Genomic DNA, 18292 nt, shown 5'->3' with positions numbered 1-18292 from the left:
ACTTATCTACTCGATAAATGATAACCACTTGGAATGTAACATCCCAAATTTCACTATTTGGAGTCCTAAAATACCTTATTAAAATATAGAAATGTTTTAGAAAAATTCTAGAGATTTTTAGAATATTTTTATGCAATTTTTGGAGGTCGTTTGGTATTTTTACCAAAAGAAAGAAGTTTTGACAAAACTTGTCCAAGCCGAGGCTCGAACCGGCAACCCCTGACCCGAGCAAAACCCAGCTAACCAACTGGGCTAACAGTTGTTACTTGATCAAGTAAAGGAAGAATTTTATTTAAGTAATAGAAGTTAATAGCAAGAAATAATAGGAAGAAAATAGGTTGCAGCCGGGATTCGAACTCACGAGCCGGGCCTTAAACAAAACGCAACCCACCAACAAACCAGTCGAACTTTTCTTAACTAAACTTATATCGAAATATATTTAAGTAGTACTAGTTAACAGAAACCTTAGAGTATTAAAAGGAAGAACTTAGGGATTAATTACGAAACCTAAATTCTTCCGTCACCCTTTCTCCTCTCATGCGGCGTCGACGCTTCTTCTTTCGGGCGGAACAGGACCGGAGCTAGGGCTCTTCCTCCGGCGGCCGGCGAGGGGTTTTTCCGAGAGCTTCTCACATCTTCGGGATCGTCTCACCAAGGAGAACAAGTAGATAGGGAGGGATCGTTGAGAAAGCGTGTCCACCCGAAACCCTAGAGCAGTGGAAGCCTTCTTCTTCGGCTGTAAGTCCAAGAAACCCAAGGTAAGTTGCTACTCACCTGCAGTAAGATAGCTCCGATGTTTAATCCTTGATTTTCTCCTTGTTCCCGAAGCTTTGCATGAGTTTCCTTGCTTTCTCTGTTTTCGGATCATTTGAGCCTTGCAAGTTTCGGAATTTTTGCTGCCAATAAATGAACCTGTAATGGTATGGATTATTGAGCAACTTTTCTTTATGCTATGCGTAGTTGGAAGAATTAGATTGTGTAGATTTATTGGGTGCATGTTTTAGTACATCACAGTATTAATTTTTGTGATAACAGCAACAATTTTCCTTATGCTCTGCTTAGTAAGGATTAATTTAGAATGGGTAAGTGTATCAAGTGTAAGTTTTACTTAGGTTTTACATGGTATCAAACTTAGATCTCCTTGTTACCTTAATTAGTATCACAGTTTTAGCCTTCCAGTTTTGTTAGCATTTGCTGCATCCTTTCCTTAAGTTTTGCTGGATTGGAATTAATGTGGAAGGTACAGATTATTGGTAGGTTAAGATTCAATGGTTGGAGGTTTTGTTCTTTAGAGAGCTTCCAAAATCTTGGACAGATTCTGTCGGTGGATTTAGCTTGATGATTGGTATTTTGATGAAGATTTTAGAACTAAATCAGTGGATTAAGAAGAGTGAAGAGAACCTAATCCTTTTGTTTGCAGGATATCGATTATGCTTTGAAAAGGTTTGAAGCAGATAGACAACTTGAAGCTATGTTTCTAGATTAAGAGTCCATGCATTAGAGCTGCTGGGTAGAAGATTATATGATTTATTTCAATGGGGTTTCACTACATATGATCAGATGTCTGTAAGATATAACATTCTGTTATACTAGTTTATTCAGGAGATCAAGTGGGTTCTATATTTAGGAAGATAATTCCTGTACTGATTATTGAGGTTAGTTTAGTCTAAAGGTGAGAAGGATGTGAGTGATTTAGTTATGCAAGTAATAAGTTCAGAATAGAAGTTTAGTTTAGAAGATGAGAAAAGAGATTTACATGTTGATCAATGAAGATTCTATAAAGTATTAATAAGCAGAATTTTAGTAGCATAGTATGCAGATTTTGTTAAGCTTAGTATGCAGATTTTGTTAAGCTTAGTATGCAGATTTTAGATAAGCTTAATATGCAGATTTTAGTTAAGCTTAATATGCAGATTTCTGTTTAAACTTGTATACAGATTTTGTTTAAGCATTACAGTGTTAGAATTTGTTTAAACATTTCAGTTTTGTAAGAAGCATTCTTTTATAAGAAAAGTATAAGAAAGATTAAGAAAAGAAAGAAAAGACCGAGGCCTTAAGTAGATCCCAAAGTCAATACTTTAGGGATTTTTGGCACACAAAGTGCCTATTAAAATGTCAAGGCATTTAAAGAAGAAGTAATTAAGATTATTAGTATTTTAGTTTTAAGAAGAGGCTAGTACCCGACTTCCGAGGTTGTCGTTAAACAAATCCAGGTGTCCAATTCCGAGGTCTTGGCCCTAGTAGACCGAGGTCTGCTCTTTTAGGATTGGCGGCTCGCTACTCCAACCTATTAAGGGAACGCGCATAAGATGGTACTATGCATGTGCCCAAGAAGAAGTTGATTATTATTTTGAAGTATTATAAGTATAAGTTTTTGAATAAGTAAAACGAGTTTTACATAAACATAAAGTATTAAAGATTAAGTTAGAACAAATGAAATAAGTTTCATACAGTTCTAAAAATCAGTAAGTTTAGTTTTTTATTCTACCATGTTTATCTAGTGGATGAGTAGTTTTCATGTTTACCTATTAGATGAGCAGCATGATTAGTTATTAGAATTATGAGTAGATTCCTTAGCTTTTCTTTGCTATTAGTTTGACATGAGCAGTTATGTTTATGCTTTATTTTCTTTTAGAGCATATAGTTTTTAGTTCTTTCTGTATACATGCATATTCGTGATTTTGTGAGTTAGATAGCGCTTACTAAGTAAATTTTACTTATAGATTGCACTTCCTCTTACTGCAGATACAGGAAAGGAAAAGATATAGAAAGGAAGGCGACAAGGAGGTGCGGATGATGTGTGATGCCAGGACTATGGAAGTCTTGGGACTAGAAAGGAGTTCCTTTAGTCTTCTTTCCTTATTCTTCTTTTTTTAGCTTCCGCATTTTAGTTATTGTAAACATTTGAGTTCAGTTTAGTAAGTAGATATTTGTGTGTTTGATACTTATTTAACTGCGTGGGTGTTTGATAAATGTTCCAGCCGCCTGTGGCTGTGTATATTATGTTATGTATTAATGATTATAGTCACCGGTACAGGGGAGACTCTGTCGAAATTTTTCGGTAGGGATTCCTCGTGGTTTCGATCACACCGGTTAAATAGAGTTAATAGTTAAGTAACGGTCATCCTTAGAGAGTAGTATAGTATAGTAAGAAGGGTGGTCGTTACATGGAAAGTCTGTGTGAGGGATGTTCGATGAACTCATCATATGATCACTCATCTGTAAGGTCGTGTTCTGAGAAGGAACAAATCCTAGGTCGCTGATCCAACTGAAGAAACCGCGAAGGTTTCCAAGTTGAGATCAAGATAGTATTACTGTTTATTACTACTCATGCATCTCACTATATTACTGTGCTAATCTTTATTTTGCAGAGAATTGTCTAACTCTATTTTGTAGGGAACAACCTGATCGATTGACCGAACCGAATGATCAATCGACCGAACTAGGTTGACTCAGACCAGATATAGACTAGTTCAGACCAAAAGCAGAGCATAGTCCGACCAAAGCCTGATTGATCGACTAAACCAGAGGATCAGTCGACTGAACCGGATGATAGGTCAATAAAAAAATCTCTCATTAATGGAGCATTAAGTGTAAATCTCGGTAAATAGGGAAGGTTCGCAGTTCGGTCGACCGAACATGGCGATCGATCGATCAAACCATTAAATTTCATCAATGCCCGAAGATCAGATCTCAGCGAAGAAGGAAGGGAGTGGGTTCAGTCGACCAAACCCAAGGATCGGTCGACTGAACGTTGACGATTCTTATAAAAAGGAGCTTGAGGTCCGAGGCTTAGTAAGGGAATCAATTCACCAGTTCATCTCTGTGTAAAGCTGCTTGTGCTACTACTCTACTACTCGTCTTCAAGCAAGCTGCTGCATCGTTCAAGTGCCGACCGAGCTTCGTCTTCCACTTTTGTTGGTATATTTATTTAAGCTTGCTTTGTAATTAAATTGAAAAGAAGATAGTAGGTGTTACTATCTTCTACTTGAATTTGTACGCATTGCTTCTTTTTGAAGATTTTGGTCAGAAGAATCATAATGGATTGTCCAACGGTGCGGTCAAAGATCGCGAGTCTTGGAGTAGGAGTCGACGTAGGCTTCGAACCAAGTGACCACCCGAGTCGTCTATTTTAATTTCTGCTGTTTACTTTGATTGGTTTTATGATACAAAAAGAAAAGTTTTTAAAGAGCGATATCCCCCCCTTCCTCTATCACTTTCTATCGATCCTTCAGTAATAAATTAGTTTATTTATTATTAAGTCTTTTGCTATGCTTATTTATGAAATATGTTTTTAGCACATACCACATCGAGCATATTCCAACATATACAACTGTTGGAGTGTATACTGAAAGCCTAAGCTTTGTAAACATTCATTATGAATAAAGAATCACATTTGGTCAAATTGTCTACATTTAGTTGTAGTTGTTCAATTAATTTATACTGTAGATAACATAGTATGTGGTGTCACATACAGAAGATGATATTATCAGTACCTTATAAATTATAAACAGTAGCTCACGACCAAAATGGAAAGGAACAAACCATTAGAAGGTCGTAGTGTAATTAGATATTAGTTTATCTTGACTATATAATTACACTAGTACACTCAGAGTATATTGAGTAGGACCATTTGAGGTCGTTTCTTTTATACTGACTTTATAAAGGAACAAAGACCTTGGTTATTATGGAAGTGTGTACTCTTAATCCTAATATAATAACAAGCATATATATTTGATATTTATTTCTTTAATTTATCAATGGGTGAGATTTAGTTCGATGAATCAATAAGCTCGATAAGTTGGGAAATGATATCACTTATAGTGTGTGTTGTTGATTATAGAAGAAAACTGTGTCCTAGAGATACTAGGTTGATAATGTCCCCAAGAGGAGCTCATAAGGATTGTCATGTTAAACCCTGCAGGTGGACTTAGTCCGACATGACGATAAGGTTGAGTGGTACTACTCTTGGACTTAGATATTAATTAAATGAGTTGTCAGTAACTCACTTAATTAGTGGACATTCGATATCTTAAACACAGGGAGATTAACACACTCATAATAAGAAGGAGCCCAAAAATGTAATTTGGGATTGGTGCGGTAGTTCAATAATAGTTCTCTAGTGGAATGAATTATTATTGATAAAATTAAGTTGTGTGTTCGGGGCGAACACGGGATGCTTAATTTTATCGGGAGACCAAAACCAATTCCTCCTCTCGGTCCCTATCGTAGCCTCTTATTTATAGAGTACTATACCCACCTATACCCACCTTCTATACTCACCCGAAGGGGGCCGGCCAAGCTAGGGCCGGCCTAGGTATAAAATTGGGTGGTCGGCCCTAGCTTGAACCCAAGCTAGTGGGGGGCGGCCAAATTAAATTAAAAAAGAAATTTAATTTTAATTTTTATTATGTGAAAGAAATAATTTATTAAAGAGAATTAAAATTAAAATATCTCTCTTGTAAAAGATCTACAAAAGATTAAAGAAAGAGATTAGATATCTTTCCTTATTTGTAGATTGGTGAGATATTTTATTTTCTCTTTAAAAATTATTCACATGTTGAAAAATTAAAATTATGGAAATTTCTTTTTATCAACCATGAAGAGATTTTTGAAGAGAAATTTTAATTTTAAAATTTCCGGAAACAAATTAGGAAGTTTTAATTGTTGATTGAAACTTGTTCAATTTGTTATTCATGATGTGGCCGGCCACTTGAATTTAATTGGGGAAATTTTATTTTATTTTTCTCAATTAAATCATGTCAAGGAAATTAAGGAAATTTTATTGTAATTAAATTTCCTAATTTGCCTAGGCCAAGGAATATAAAAGAAGGGGTGAGGGTGCCTTCATGAGGGACAACCTCTATTATTTTCTCTCCCTCTTTTCCTTGGTGTTGTGGTCGGCCATCATCCTCTCCCTCTCTTCCTCTTGTGGTGGCCAAATACTTCATCCCTCTTGGAGTTCTTGTGGTGGCCGGATACTACTTGGAGAAGAATAAGAAGAAGGAGAGAAAGCTAGCATCTCTTGGAGCTTGGTTGGTGTTTTGATCTTCTTCCTTGGTGAAGCTTTCTTATTGTTGGCCGAACCTAGCTAGGAGGAGAAGAAGGTGGTTGGTGATTTCTCATCTCGGAAGATCGTTGCCCACACAACGTTCGAGGTTAGAAGAGGAATACGGTAGAAGATCAAGAGGTCTTTCTAAAAGGTATAACTAGTAATTTTTTCTTTCCGCATCATACTAGTTATTTATGGAAATAATACCAAATACAATTCTAGAATTTTGAATATGCTTTTCGATGTTGTGTTCTTTTGTTTTTTCTTTTCCTTGTGATTTTATTGTTCTTTTCGGTTAACCTAAAGTTATTTTAGGAAATTAAATATTAGCTTTCCATAAGAGGTTTTGTCTAGTCGGTGGTGGTTGCTCCCATATCCAAGAAGGCCATGTGCCTCGCCACGTCAGTACTGGGAACCAATTATGGAAATTAATATTTAATGGAATTAATAACTTAAGGAGACTTGGGTCGAACGTGTTAAGTTCCGCAGGAGATCCAAGTCAAAACCTAAAAGAACAAATAGATTAAGTTTTGGATCAAACGTGTTAAGTTCCGCAGGCGATCCAAAATTTAATTTAAAAGAACACATGGTAGCTAGGAAAAGGTTCAAACCTTTGTACAAAATTTTTGTACAGTGGAACCTCTAGGTTTTCCGAGTAGCAACCAACAATACAATAATCTGAATTCAGATATAGAAGTCCAATCTTATTGTAACTAAAGGAGCAAAACAAAAAAGAGGATAATAGAATGATATTTAACTATAAAGGTCTAAATAACAACTACCATGAAGACAATTATAAAATACCATATAAAAATCAACTTCTTAAAAAAATTTAGAATTTAAAATGATATTCTAAATTTGATATGAAATCTAGATTTTAATAAGTCAAAATGTATCCAAACTCTATAGATTAAACTACATTCTCTTGTCTAGAAGAAGAGAACACTTTGTATGACTAGTATTGTCATTTGAACTTAAGGTAGCTCCTTAATCTTTCAAAAATAAGATGAATGATATATTCAAAGGAGTTGCTTCTTTTACTTGCGTTTATATAGATGATGTATTAGTATTATCCAAAACCAAGGAAGAATACTATACACATCTACATATAGTATTCAATTTATTTGATAAACATAGGTTGATAGTTTCTCAAGAAAAAAAAACTAGCTATAAACCATACAGAATATAGAAGATATAAAAACTCTTAGTTCTTTTCTAGGACTTTTGAATTATGCAAGATCATACCTTAAAGATATTGAAAAATTTAGTGTATATTTGTATAATAAAACTTTTAGGGTGTGTTTGGTTCAAGTTATCATATATAATCTTGGTTATGTGATTATCAGGTAAACACATAACCAAGATTATGGGGAATAAAACATAACGAAATGTTGTTTGGTTCAATCTAGGTAATGCAACAAAAATATGTTTGTTTGAAGGTTTTAATAAATAAACTAATTTAATATTTTACTAGATTACCCTTAGTTACAAAACCAACTCTACATAATAATAATAATAATAATATTATTATTATTATTATTATTATTATTTAAACTCTATTCTATTTTACTATATTTTCACTTTTTTTTTATTTATATATATATATATATATATTTTATTTTGTTTTTTTTATGTTTTTTAATTTTTAATTTTTAAAAACTTTTTAAGTTTTTTACTTTTTTATTTTTAAGGTTTTTTTTACATTTTTCTATTTTTTTTATTTTTTTAATGTTTTTTAACATTTTTTATTATTTTTTTACTTTTTTAATTTTTTTACGTTTTTTTCCTATTTTTTATGTTTTTTGTATTTTTTAATGTTTTTTGTATTTTGTATTTTTTAATGGTTTTTTCTATTTTTTTATGATTTTTTATTTTTTTAAAAAATTTTTTACGTTTTTTTAATTTTTTTAATTTTTTTTATTTTTTATTTTTTTCTTTATATTTTACTTTTTTTCATATTTTTCTTTTATCCGAGGATATTTTGGGTAAACAAAATTCGATAACTCCGAAATCAAGAAAAACCTCAGTTTTCTGAGATTTTTTGATTCCTGGTTACATGCCCTTTTGCTGACGTGTCGGGCATGGAACATTACTCGGGAATCATCGATTACCTAAACCAAACAGAGTTTTTGTTGATAACCTTGAATGGATAACCAAGATTATCAAGGATAATCCCCAACCAAACGTACCCTTACTACAGATAGAGATATTTTAATCAATAAGATATTGATTTGATAAAGTAGATAAAAAATATGGTTAAACAACTTCCAGTACTCACTTAACCTTTTAAGTCTGATTATCTAGTATAGAAATTGATGGTTGTGAATCAGTATAGAGAGGAGTTTTATTTTAAAAAAATTTAAAATATGACCTAAAAATATCATAAGCTTTACTATGTTTCTAGTAAATACAAAGAAAAAATATATTTGACTTTTTTATATTATGAAACCCTAGCTGTTATCTATTGTCTTGATGCCTTTATGATTTTCATCTGTAACAAATTAAAAATTACTAAAGAAATGATTGTGAGATAATTATTAAATACAGCTAGTAAATAAAAGGATTAAGAAAGACTTTAAGCATAAAAAATGGCTAAAATTCACTGATACAATTACAAACAAGATTAAAAATTCAATGGAAATACATAAAAGGAATAAGCAATTTCTTAGTAGATATTTTATCGAGATTTTTACATTAACATTACATTTTTACAGGACTTATGGATAAACAAAAGAAAGTTCAAACTTTTGCAATGAAAATTATAAAGTTTAGTAATCAAGAACTTCAACAGTTCACTAGACATGAAGACCAATTTCACTTTAACTCTAGAATAAAGTTGGATACTATACAAATGTGTTTACTTGATAATATTTGAAATATTCTTACAATACTAGAAAGTTCTATCTATAAAATTACCATCATCAATGCCCTATCCAATTACTTTTTACAATAGTACAAAAACCAAGCAAACAATTTTCTTAATATGTCGTGCTTTCTAGAATACAAGAGGGTGTGTACCAGATTGGGACGAAGTAAAGACAATTATCCGAGGATGTGAAAAACCTTCTTACAAGGGATTTTGTCCACCTAGGTACATGCCTCGCTTGCACATCTAAGGGGGCAATGCCCACATAATAGGTGGCAATCAACCCTGTCATTAGTTCGGATTTTTTGTCCCCATTTCTCTCTGTCTCCGTATCGCATTGTCGATCGGACGGATCAGATTAAATCTCAAGACATCATGACATCTTTAAAATATGTGCAGTATCCTCGTGATGTGCAAAGCATCCTTGAGATTTAATCTGATCCGTCTGATCGACAATGGGACACAGGGACAGAGAGAAATGGGGACAGAGGATCTGAACTACCCTGCCATGTGAGTAGGCACCCTCAAGTGTGCATGCACCTAAGATGGATAACATATAAAATATAAATATATATACCGTTAGAGCAGAACGATGAATTTAAAAAAAATTCACTAAATAAAACAAAATATATATTTAAAATATTAATCCACATGGAGATGTCCGTATAACAAAACTATATATATATATATATATATATATATATATATATATATATATATATATATATATATATATATATATATATATATATATATATATATTAAAATTTATATCTATCGTATAAATTTTAAATATATTATTATATCCCCTAAACACATTATTATATCTCATAAATGTCTATTTTTTTAAAAAAAAATTTAAATTTTCTTTTGACTAATCACTATAACCCAATTGGAAAGTCTGAACTCTAGAGGTAAAATCTTAATTTTTTTTTTTGAATATTGATCCTGTTTGAAAGTCGAAGAGATAGAAAGCCAGGGATGTGACGCTCCCGTTGACCGCCTGTAGACTCCGCTCTGACCTGCAACACAGATGACGTCAGTGTTGAGCCAAGGAAAGGGTCACCGGCGTTGGCCCTCTGACGCTCAAGTCAGTAATTGACGATGAAGTATAAGGCGGAGCAACAAGAAGACTGTAGTGTAAATAGTGAATATCGCATACCTCCGTCAATGCTTGGACCCCCTTTTATATAGAGCTTATGTAGCGCGCGTGCACGCTCCCCAAGGTGAACACACTTCCCAAAGTTTCCCTGAAAAGACTTGTCAATAAAGTGTCCCTGACACAGTACCTTAACAGGTCGAGCATATCTCTGAAGTGACAGTGGAAGTTTTCGCCGTACGATCTTCTGGCTGTCTATGCCTGATGTCGATGACACTAACTCCCAAAGGGATGTCGATGGATACTAGAGAGAGTATGCTGTTAGGCCGAGCGAGCTGGCCGCTCGACCGACACTTCGCTATTCCTATACCTCCTCCGCTCGGCCGTATTTCACTATATTTGTCACGTCCTGCTGCCAGGTCGAGCGGGGTAGCCGCTTGGCAGAAGTTCCGCTCTGTCAATGCCAAGTCCTACTACCTCGCCGAGCGGCGCTCGGCAGAAGTTCTGCTCTGCCAATGCCAAGTCTTGCTGCCTCGCCAAGCGAGGAAGACACTCGGCTCAGCTTCTACACATCGTCTCCTACTCCATTGAGCGTCGGTCATTTCGACCGATGATATCTAAGCATTGACTACCTTGACTTTGACATCCACCGTGACTGTTATCTTCCGCGGGGTGAGACCCCTCCTCATCCCCACATAAAATATAAATCTCAAATACATTATTATACCCGGTAAACGCATTACTATACCCATAAATGTCTAAATTTGTTTCATTTTTAATTTTTTTTTTACTTAACATTATAATCTAATTGAGAAATCTGAACCTGTGCGTTTGGTTCAAGTTATCATGTATAACCTTGGTTATGAGGAATAAAACATAACCAAATGTTGTTTGGTTCAACGTAGGTAATGCAACAAAAACTTGTTTGTTTGAAGGTTTTAATGAATACCTTAGTTTAATATTTTACCGTATTACCCTCAGTTACAAAATCAACTATACATATTATTATTATTATTATTATTATTATTATTATTATTTATTTATTTATGTTTTTTTTACTTTTCTTTTTCTTGTATATTTTTTTTACTTTTTTATATGTTTTTTTTTATTTTTTTTAATGTTTTTATATTATTTATATTTATATTTATTTATTTTTTTTTACATTTTTTAAATTTTGATTTTTATTTATTTATTTTATTTTATTTTTTAATATTTTTATTTTTTTAATTTTTTAATTTTTTAAAATTTTTAAAATTTTTTAAAAACTTTTTAATTTTTTAAAAACTTTTTAATTTTTAAAAAAAAATTAAATTTTTTAAAATTTAAAATTTTTATTTTAAAAAAAAAATTATATTTTTTTAAAATTTTTTATTTTTAAAATTATTTATTTTTAAAAATTTTAAAACATTTTTATATATTTTTTACATTTTTAAATATTTTTTTACATTTTTTCTCTTTTTTCCATGTTTTTTCTTACCGGAGGGTATTTTTGGTAAAAAAAATTCGTTAACCCCGGAATCAAGAAAAACCAAGTTTTCTCAGGTTTTCCGATTCCGGGCTGCATGACCCTTTTGCTGACGTATCGGGCATGGAACATTATTCGAGAATCATCGAATACCTAAACCAAACAAGGTTTTTGTTGATAACTTTGGATGGATAACCAAGGTTATCAAGAATAACCCCGAACCAAACGTACCCTAAAGGTAAAATCTTAAAAAAATTAATATAAATCTCAAATACATTATTATACCCGTAAATGTATTAATATATCCATAAATACCTAAATTTATTTTTTTAAGGGAATACTATAAGTTAATTAGAAAGTTTGAACCTATGGTAAAATCTTAAATTTTTTTAAACATGAATACTATAATTTTTGGAAAGTTTAAATTAGTTAAAAAAACTATATTAAAAAAATAAAAAATAAAAAACAACGATATGCTGCGCAACACGTATAATAGTGCACTGTAACATCGCATGATGTATCATATTCGTGTGTGTATATATATATATATAATAAAATTATAAAGGTATTTTAATGATTAAGAAGTTAAAATAACCTTCGCTGTTATTTTACTACTTCAAAAAAAAAAATGATATTAGCATCTAAATAAGAGAAGAGTTTAAAATTATACACACTGGCATTAATGGGAGCAAATTAGATTAAAGGGTCTTCAGCCAACTAGGCTACTCGACATTTTTTATAGGCCGTCTGATATGGATCTAACGGACATTGTCGTCCCAACAACATGGCCTCATTCAATAGGACGACACGCTCAAAACGCTACTCATGATTGGTCCACGTAAGCAAAATTGACGTGTTTTCTTTGCCCTCTATGCAGGAGAGACGACTCAAGTGGATCTCACCCTCCGACTCCAAACACGTTATAAACCACGCTTCGGTTCATTCCGCATCAAAAAGCACGAGAGAGAGGAGAGTTCGGATTCAGAGAGAGATCCAGTTCCGCGTTTTGGGCGAAGAGGAAGCTCCAGGGGGGAGCGGCTATGGCTTCATCGCTGCTGAATCGTCGGTCCCTGATCCTGTTGGGTCTCTTGCTCGCTGGTATGTGTTTCTGATCTAATCTCGTGGTATGTTCTGCTATTGATCTGCCTTTGTTTCTCTGATCTTTGTTTCTGAACCTTGCTCCTGGTGAAAGGATGTGGGGATCTGATCTGGGTTCCATTTGGGCTTGTCTTAAATCCAGATCCGTTAGATATACGATGTCGTGCTAGGATCTGGTGCGAGGGGGAGTGAATGTTTGCATTGTGTTTTGTTTTTTTAGTTTTATATAGAATCGAGCAAAAATATAATCCTATGATTGCTCTTAGAGATGAGTTTTGTTTGAATAAATAATGCATGGAATTGTATGATAATTGTCATGACAGACTATTTGTCTTCTGCACTTGTCTCGTTAATGCTTATTAATTTGCAAATCGACGTCTATATGCAGTTTTTTTCCCCTTCCAAAAAACAAAAGAAGATACTATTCCATGCTTGAATCCTATACTTGAAAATGCTTTTCTCTTTGTTTTTTTAATGTTTATTTGATTCAAGAATTATAGATGTACTCTTATTAACGGATTTGTATCTATTATTTTGGATCCCATGAAGCTACATAGGAGGTGAGAAGAGGTAGGGTTGGAAATGAACGATCAAGCTTGTTCAATAGTAAAAAAATATATAAAATAAACAATCTTGAACACTAATAAGCTTGTTCTTTAACGTTCATAAACAAAGTTCATGAATAAGCTTATTTATTAATTTGTATAAAATTTAATTGTTTATATATATCTTTATATATTATTTAAATAAATAAAAATATGATAATTTATATAATTTTAAAGTTAATTCATAATATCTTAATAGTAAAAAAATAATATAAATTTCATGTATTAGATAAACATTTAATTTATCAACAACATTGTTAATTTAGCTCGATAAAAAGCTATAAGATAAGATTTTTAATAAATAAGTTTGGATGAGGTGAATAAGTAAATAAATAATATTGAACATAGCTAAATTAGGCTTGGCTCATTTACACCTCTAAGAAGAGACGTATGCACAACCATACTGCTAAAAGTAATATGCATCTCGCTTAAGTCTCCTCTATCCAATGCTTTTTTGTTTACATTAGATTGAATTTGACAAATTATGTTTGTGAACAAGCTCAATCTTTGGAATAAACATGTGACCTCCTTTATTCATAGTTCTGGATAAAACTCATGAACAATTAACAAACAAACTTATTTACAAGTTTTTTTTACCATTTTTTTAATCTCTTTCATACATGTATAAAAGATTCTAGTGTATACATATGTAGTAGATAGTGTTTGCATTGTTTTATGTTCTTTTACAAATTCTGTTGTTTTAAGGTATCTAACAGAGCTTGGTAAAAATTCAGGCACTTGTAGAGTTTGATAAGCTTTTTAATAAACTAGCTTTAATACATAAGTTTGAGCTTGATTGAGCTTAGTTTGCTGTGGTTTTTTTTCTATTGAATAGCTTGAACAGTATGGAGCTTGGTTTGACTTATTTACAAGCCTACTTATCATTGCTGGATATGTCTATAACTTGTCATGATAAGCTTTTTAATAAACACGCTTGAATACATAACTTTGAGCTTGAATGCTTGATTGAGCTTTGCTCACTATGGTTTTCTCTAATTAATAGTTTGAATAATGTTGAGCTTGGCTCAGCTCCGTTATAAGCTTATTTATCATTGTTGGAGATGCCCATGTCTTGCCAAAAATATTTTTCTCATTTTAAAATATCATAGTTACACCTAATTGCAGAAGAATAATAATAGCACGTCACCAATTGATCTAAATGTTGCACATAATATCGTTGATTTTAAAAGAAAATAAAATTTCTACATTTTTTTAAATTTGAATGTGGTGAGTCCTTTTCTTGAGTTGTCGGTCTAGTGTTTGTTTTTTTTGCCATTGAGATAATTGAACCAGTTTCTTGAATTTGCAAGAATGTTTGTCTATGGCCGTGACTAATTACTTTAACTTTTTTTTTTCAGGATCTTTGTTTGCATTCTCGGTTGCTAAAGAAGAAGCCACCAAGTTGGGAACTGTTATTGGGATTGATCTTGGGACCACCTACTCTTGTGTTGGTGTCTACAAGAATGGACATGTGGAGATCATAGCCAATGACCAAGGAAACCGCATTACACCATCTTGGGTTGCTTTCACTGATTCTGAGAGATTGATTGGTGAGGCTGCAAAGAATCTGGCAGCAGTGTACCCAGAAAGAACTATCTTTGATGTCAAGAGACTTATTGGAAGAAAGTGAGTTTACTCTTTGACAGTTTGCTCAATTGTTTGGATATATTTCATTTGGTACTTAAACATTTCCTATATACAGATTTGAGGATAAAGAAGTTCAGAGGGACATGAAACTTGTCCCGTACAAAATTGTTAACAAAGACGGCAAGCCTTATATCCAAGTCAAGATCAAGGATGGAGAAGTTAAAGTTTTCAGTCCTGAGGAAATAAGTGCCATGGTTTTGACTAAGATGAAGGAGACAGCAGAAGCTTTCCTTGGAAAGAAAATTAAGGATGCTGTGGTTACTGTTCCAGGTATAGAATGCTCTAGATTATTCTTTCACTTTAAATTTATCCCATGAGATAATTCTCATTTTTCATCTTTTTCATGTACCAGCTTATTTCAATGATGCTCAAAGACAGGCAACCAAAGATGCTGGCATAATTGCTGGCTTGAATGTGGCCAGAATAATCAATGAACCAACAGCTGCTGCCATAGCATATGGTCTGGACAAGAAGGGTGGTGAGAAAAACATTCTTGTTTTTGACCTTGGTGGTGGCACATTCGATGTTAGCATCTTGACAATTGACAATGGAGTTTTTGAAGTTCTGGCAACACATGGTGATACTCATCTGGGAGGTAATTTGTTTTGGCCTAGATTTTTAGTCTCTTATCTAGGAGAAGAATCTCCAATACTGGCTGAGAATGCAAATAACCAATTTAACTAGCAATTTGAATGTACTAATGAATTTTCACTGCTTGGCCTCTCTGGTTTATCTAAATCTCAAATGCTTGTTCTGACCTTAACTCAACCACCATTCTAATAAATAGAGATGCTATTATAATCACTTCTCATACTTCCAACTTTGCAACTTTCGAGGGAATCTAACATCATCCCTTCCTCAAACATTTTATAACAGAAAAATGGCATATAGTAACCAGTATACATCTTGCATTCAGTATGTGGTTAACCTGTCAATTACATGCAATTATTTTTGATAAGATTGCAAATTCATTTTTAAGTATCCAATAGTTTTTTTCAACTTGGCAAGTATCATGACCCTTTTTTGTCTCACTAGCTTGTTATATTCGTGTGTGATAATTCTTTTGTTACAAATTTGAGGTTGCTAGGCTAATAGTTGTTTCCAATAAATGATAAGTTCTTTTAGGGGTTCTTTAGTTAGGAGATGGTCGGTTAGCTTCATATTATGCATTATTTGAACTCGTTGTTTTACTTTACAGGAGAGGACTTTGATCAGCGAGTGATGGAGTATTTTATCAAATTGATTAAGAAGAAGCATGGAAAGGACATTAGCAAGGATAATCGTGCTCTTGGGAAGTTGAGGAGAGAGAGTGAACGTGCCAAGAGAGCTTTGAGTAACCAGCACCAAGTCCGCGTCGAGATTGAATCGCTTTATGATGGCTTGGATTTCTCAGAGCCTCTAACTCGTGCCCGTTTTGAGGAATTGAATAATGATTTATTCAGAAAGACAATGGGACCCGTGAAGAAAGCCATGGAAGATGCAGGGTTGCAGAAGCATCAGATTGATGAGATTGTCCTTGTTGGTGGTAGCACTAGGATTCCAAAGGTTCAACAACTCCTGAAGGATTACTTTGATGGCAAAGAGCCGAACAAGGGAGTTAACCCAGATGAGGCTGTTGCATATGGTGCAGCTGTACAAGGAAGCATTCTTAGTGGTGAAGGAGGTGAAGAAACTAAAGGTACAATCATTGACGATGAAGACTATTTTTCATGTGCCTGCTTACATATTTAAATTCTTAGTAGTGTTGATCTTTTGTGTTCAGACATTCTTCTTCTGGATGTTGCTCCTCTTACCCTTGGTATTGAAACTGTTGGCGGAGTGATGACTAAGTTGATTCCAAGGAACACTGTCATCCCAACCAAGAAATCTCAAGTTTTCACTACTTACCAAGATCAACAGACTACAGTCTCCATCCAGGTACCACTGATTTCTTCTCAACCTTGACTATTCCATTCTTCACTTCTCTTTTTGCCTGCGTCTTGGGTGATTTTTTTGGGGACAGCTTAGTAATTCTTGATTGGGAATATGCATTGCAGGTTTTCGAAGGTGAGAGGAGTCTCACAAAAGATTGCAGACTGCTTGGGAAGTTTGATTTATCTGGAATTCCAGCAGCACCAAGGTTTTTTCTTCGTAATGCTGTTCTTATTTTGTTCCCATCTTTCAAATTTCTTGCCACTAACATCCTCTAGCATGCAACAACAGAGGCACACCTCAAATTGAAGTCACCTTTGAGCTTGATGCAAATGGTATTCTAAATGTGAAGGCAGAAGATAAGGGCACTGGCAAGTCAGAGAAGATCACCATCACCAATGAGAAGGGTCGCCTCAGCCAGGAAGAGATTGACCGAATGGTCCAGGAGGCTGAGGAGTTTGCTGAGGAGGACAAGAAGGTGAAAGAAAAGATTGATGCTCGGAACCAGTTGGAGACCTATGTTTACAACATGAAGAACACTATCAATGACAAAGACAAGCTTGCTGACAAGCTTGAGGGGGAAGAGAAGGAGAAGATAGAGGTGGCCGTGAAGGATGCACTTGAGTGGCTCGATGACAACCAAAGCGCAGAGAAAGAGGACTATGACGAGAAGCTCAAGGAGGTGGAGGCTGTTTGCAACCCCATCATTTCTGCAGTGTATCAAAGGTCTGGTGGTGCACCGGGGGGTGGTGCTGATGATGCAGATGATGACGACTCACACGATGAGCTTTAAACGGTAAAATGAGACCAGACAATCATTCGTCGAAGGGATGGGCGGAGAGCCATTTGAGGTTGAACAAAGTTTCGATTTTGTAATTCTATGCTAAGCTCGTAGGGTTTACTGATGAAGCAGGGAGATACATCCCCATGCTTGGCTTTTTGTGTTTGGGTCTAAACGGAGGTCTTGAACTATTATTCTATCTGTTAGTTAACCAAACTTCTTGTCTCAACTTGGAACTCACGATTTTTACGGAGTAGCTTCATATTGCCGATATGTACGGCCCTTAGGGCCTTTCCCATTATAATATTTTGCAATAATTTTTTCTGGTAACTGTTATTAGTTAATATTCCATTAATAATAAATGTTATTTGAGTTTAAACGGGGGTCAAAATTATTTAATGTTTTTTTACTTGACTCGAACTCTTTTACAGTCCTACAAGACACTGAAATATTCTTCTGGAGGCTTTAGGAGGTTTTAGCATACCAAAATGATTTAATTTAGACCATAAGAATTAAGAACGCGCATGGATAGTGATTTAAATTAAAAAAAAGGCTGTGTTTTCAAAGGGCGTATTTAGGTTTTTTGAATCTTTCAAACGATAATCGTATTTTGATTTTTATCCAGGTCCACTTAATTCTTAAAATACTCTTACCGTCAGTTATAAATAAATGAAAGTAAAAAAATTTAATTTTTTGTTTAAACTTATTTATTTCATTAAAGAATTTTATATAAAGTCATTAATCATTTTAAAAAGTTTATTTTTTAGA

General features: G+C 33.7%; 1 protein-coding gene across 1 annotated transcript; it reads left to right on the top strand.

Moving 5' to 3' along the window:
• The first annotated feature begins 12418 nt into the window (after positions 1 to 12418).
• Positions 12419 to 17753, top strand: LOC121974981 (luminal-binding protein 3-like). Its single transcript, XM_042526297.1, has 8 exons — positions 12419 to 12580; positions 14544 to 14811; positions 14888 to 15102; positions 15185 to 15427; positions 16031 to 16510; positions 16595 to 16749; positions 16869 to 16951; positions 17035 to 17753. The coding sequence occupies exons 1-8, from the start codon at positions 12523 to 12525 to the stop codon at positions 17534 to 17536; spliced, it is 2004 nt and encodes a 667-aa protein (XP_042382231.1). The 5' UTR covers positions 12419 to 12522; the 3' UTR covers positions 17537 to 17753.
• Positions 17754 to 18292: the final 539 nt, after the last annotated feature.

Source organism: Zingiber officinale, chromosome 4B (genome assembly GCF_018446385.1).
Source record: "Zingiber officinale cultivar Zhangliang chromosome 4B, Zo_v1.1, whole genome shotgun sequence".
Lineage (NCBI taxonomy): Eukaryota > Viridiplantae > Streptophyta > Magnoliopsida > Zingiberales > Zingiberaceae > Zingiber > Zingiber officinale.
Note: the sequence above shows the minus strand (reverse complement) of the source record. Positions and strands in the feature narration are given on the sequence as shown.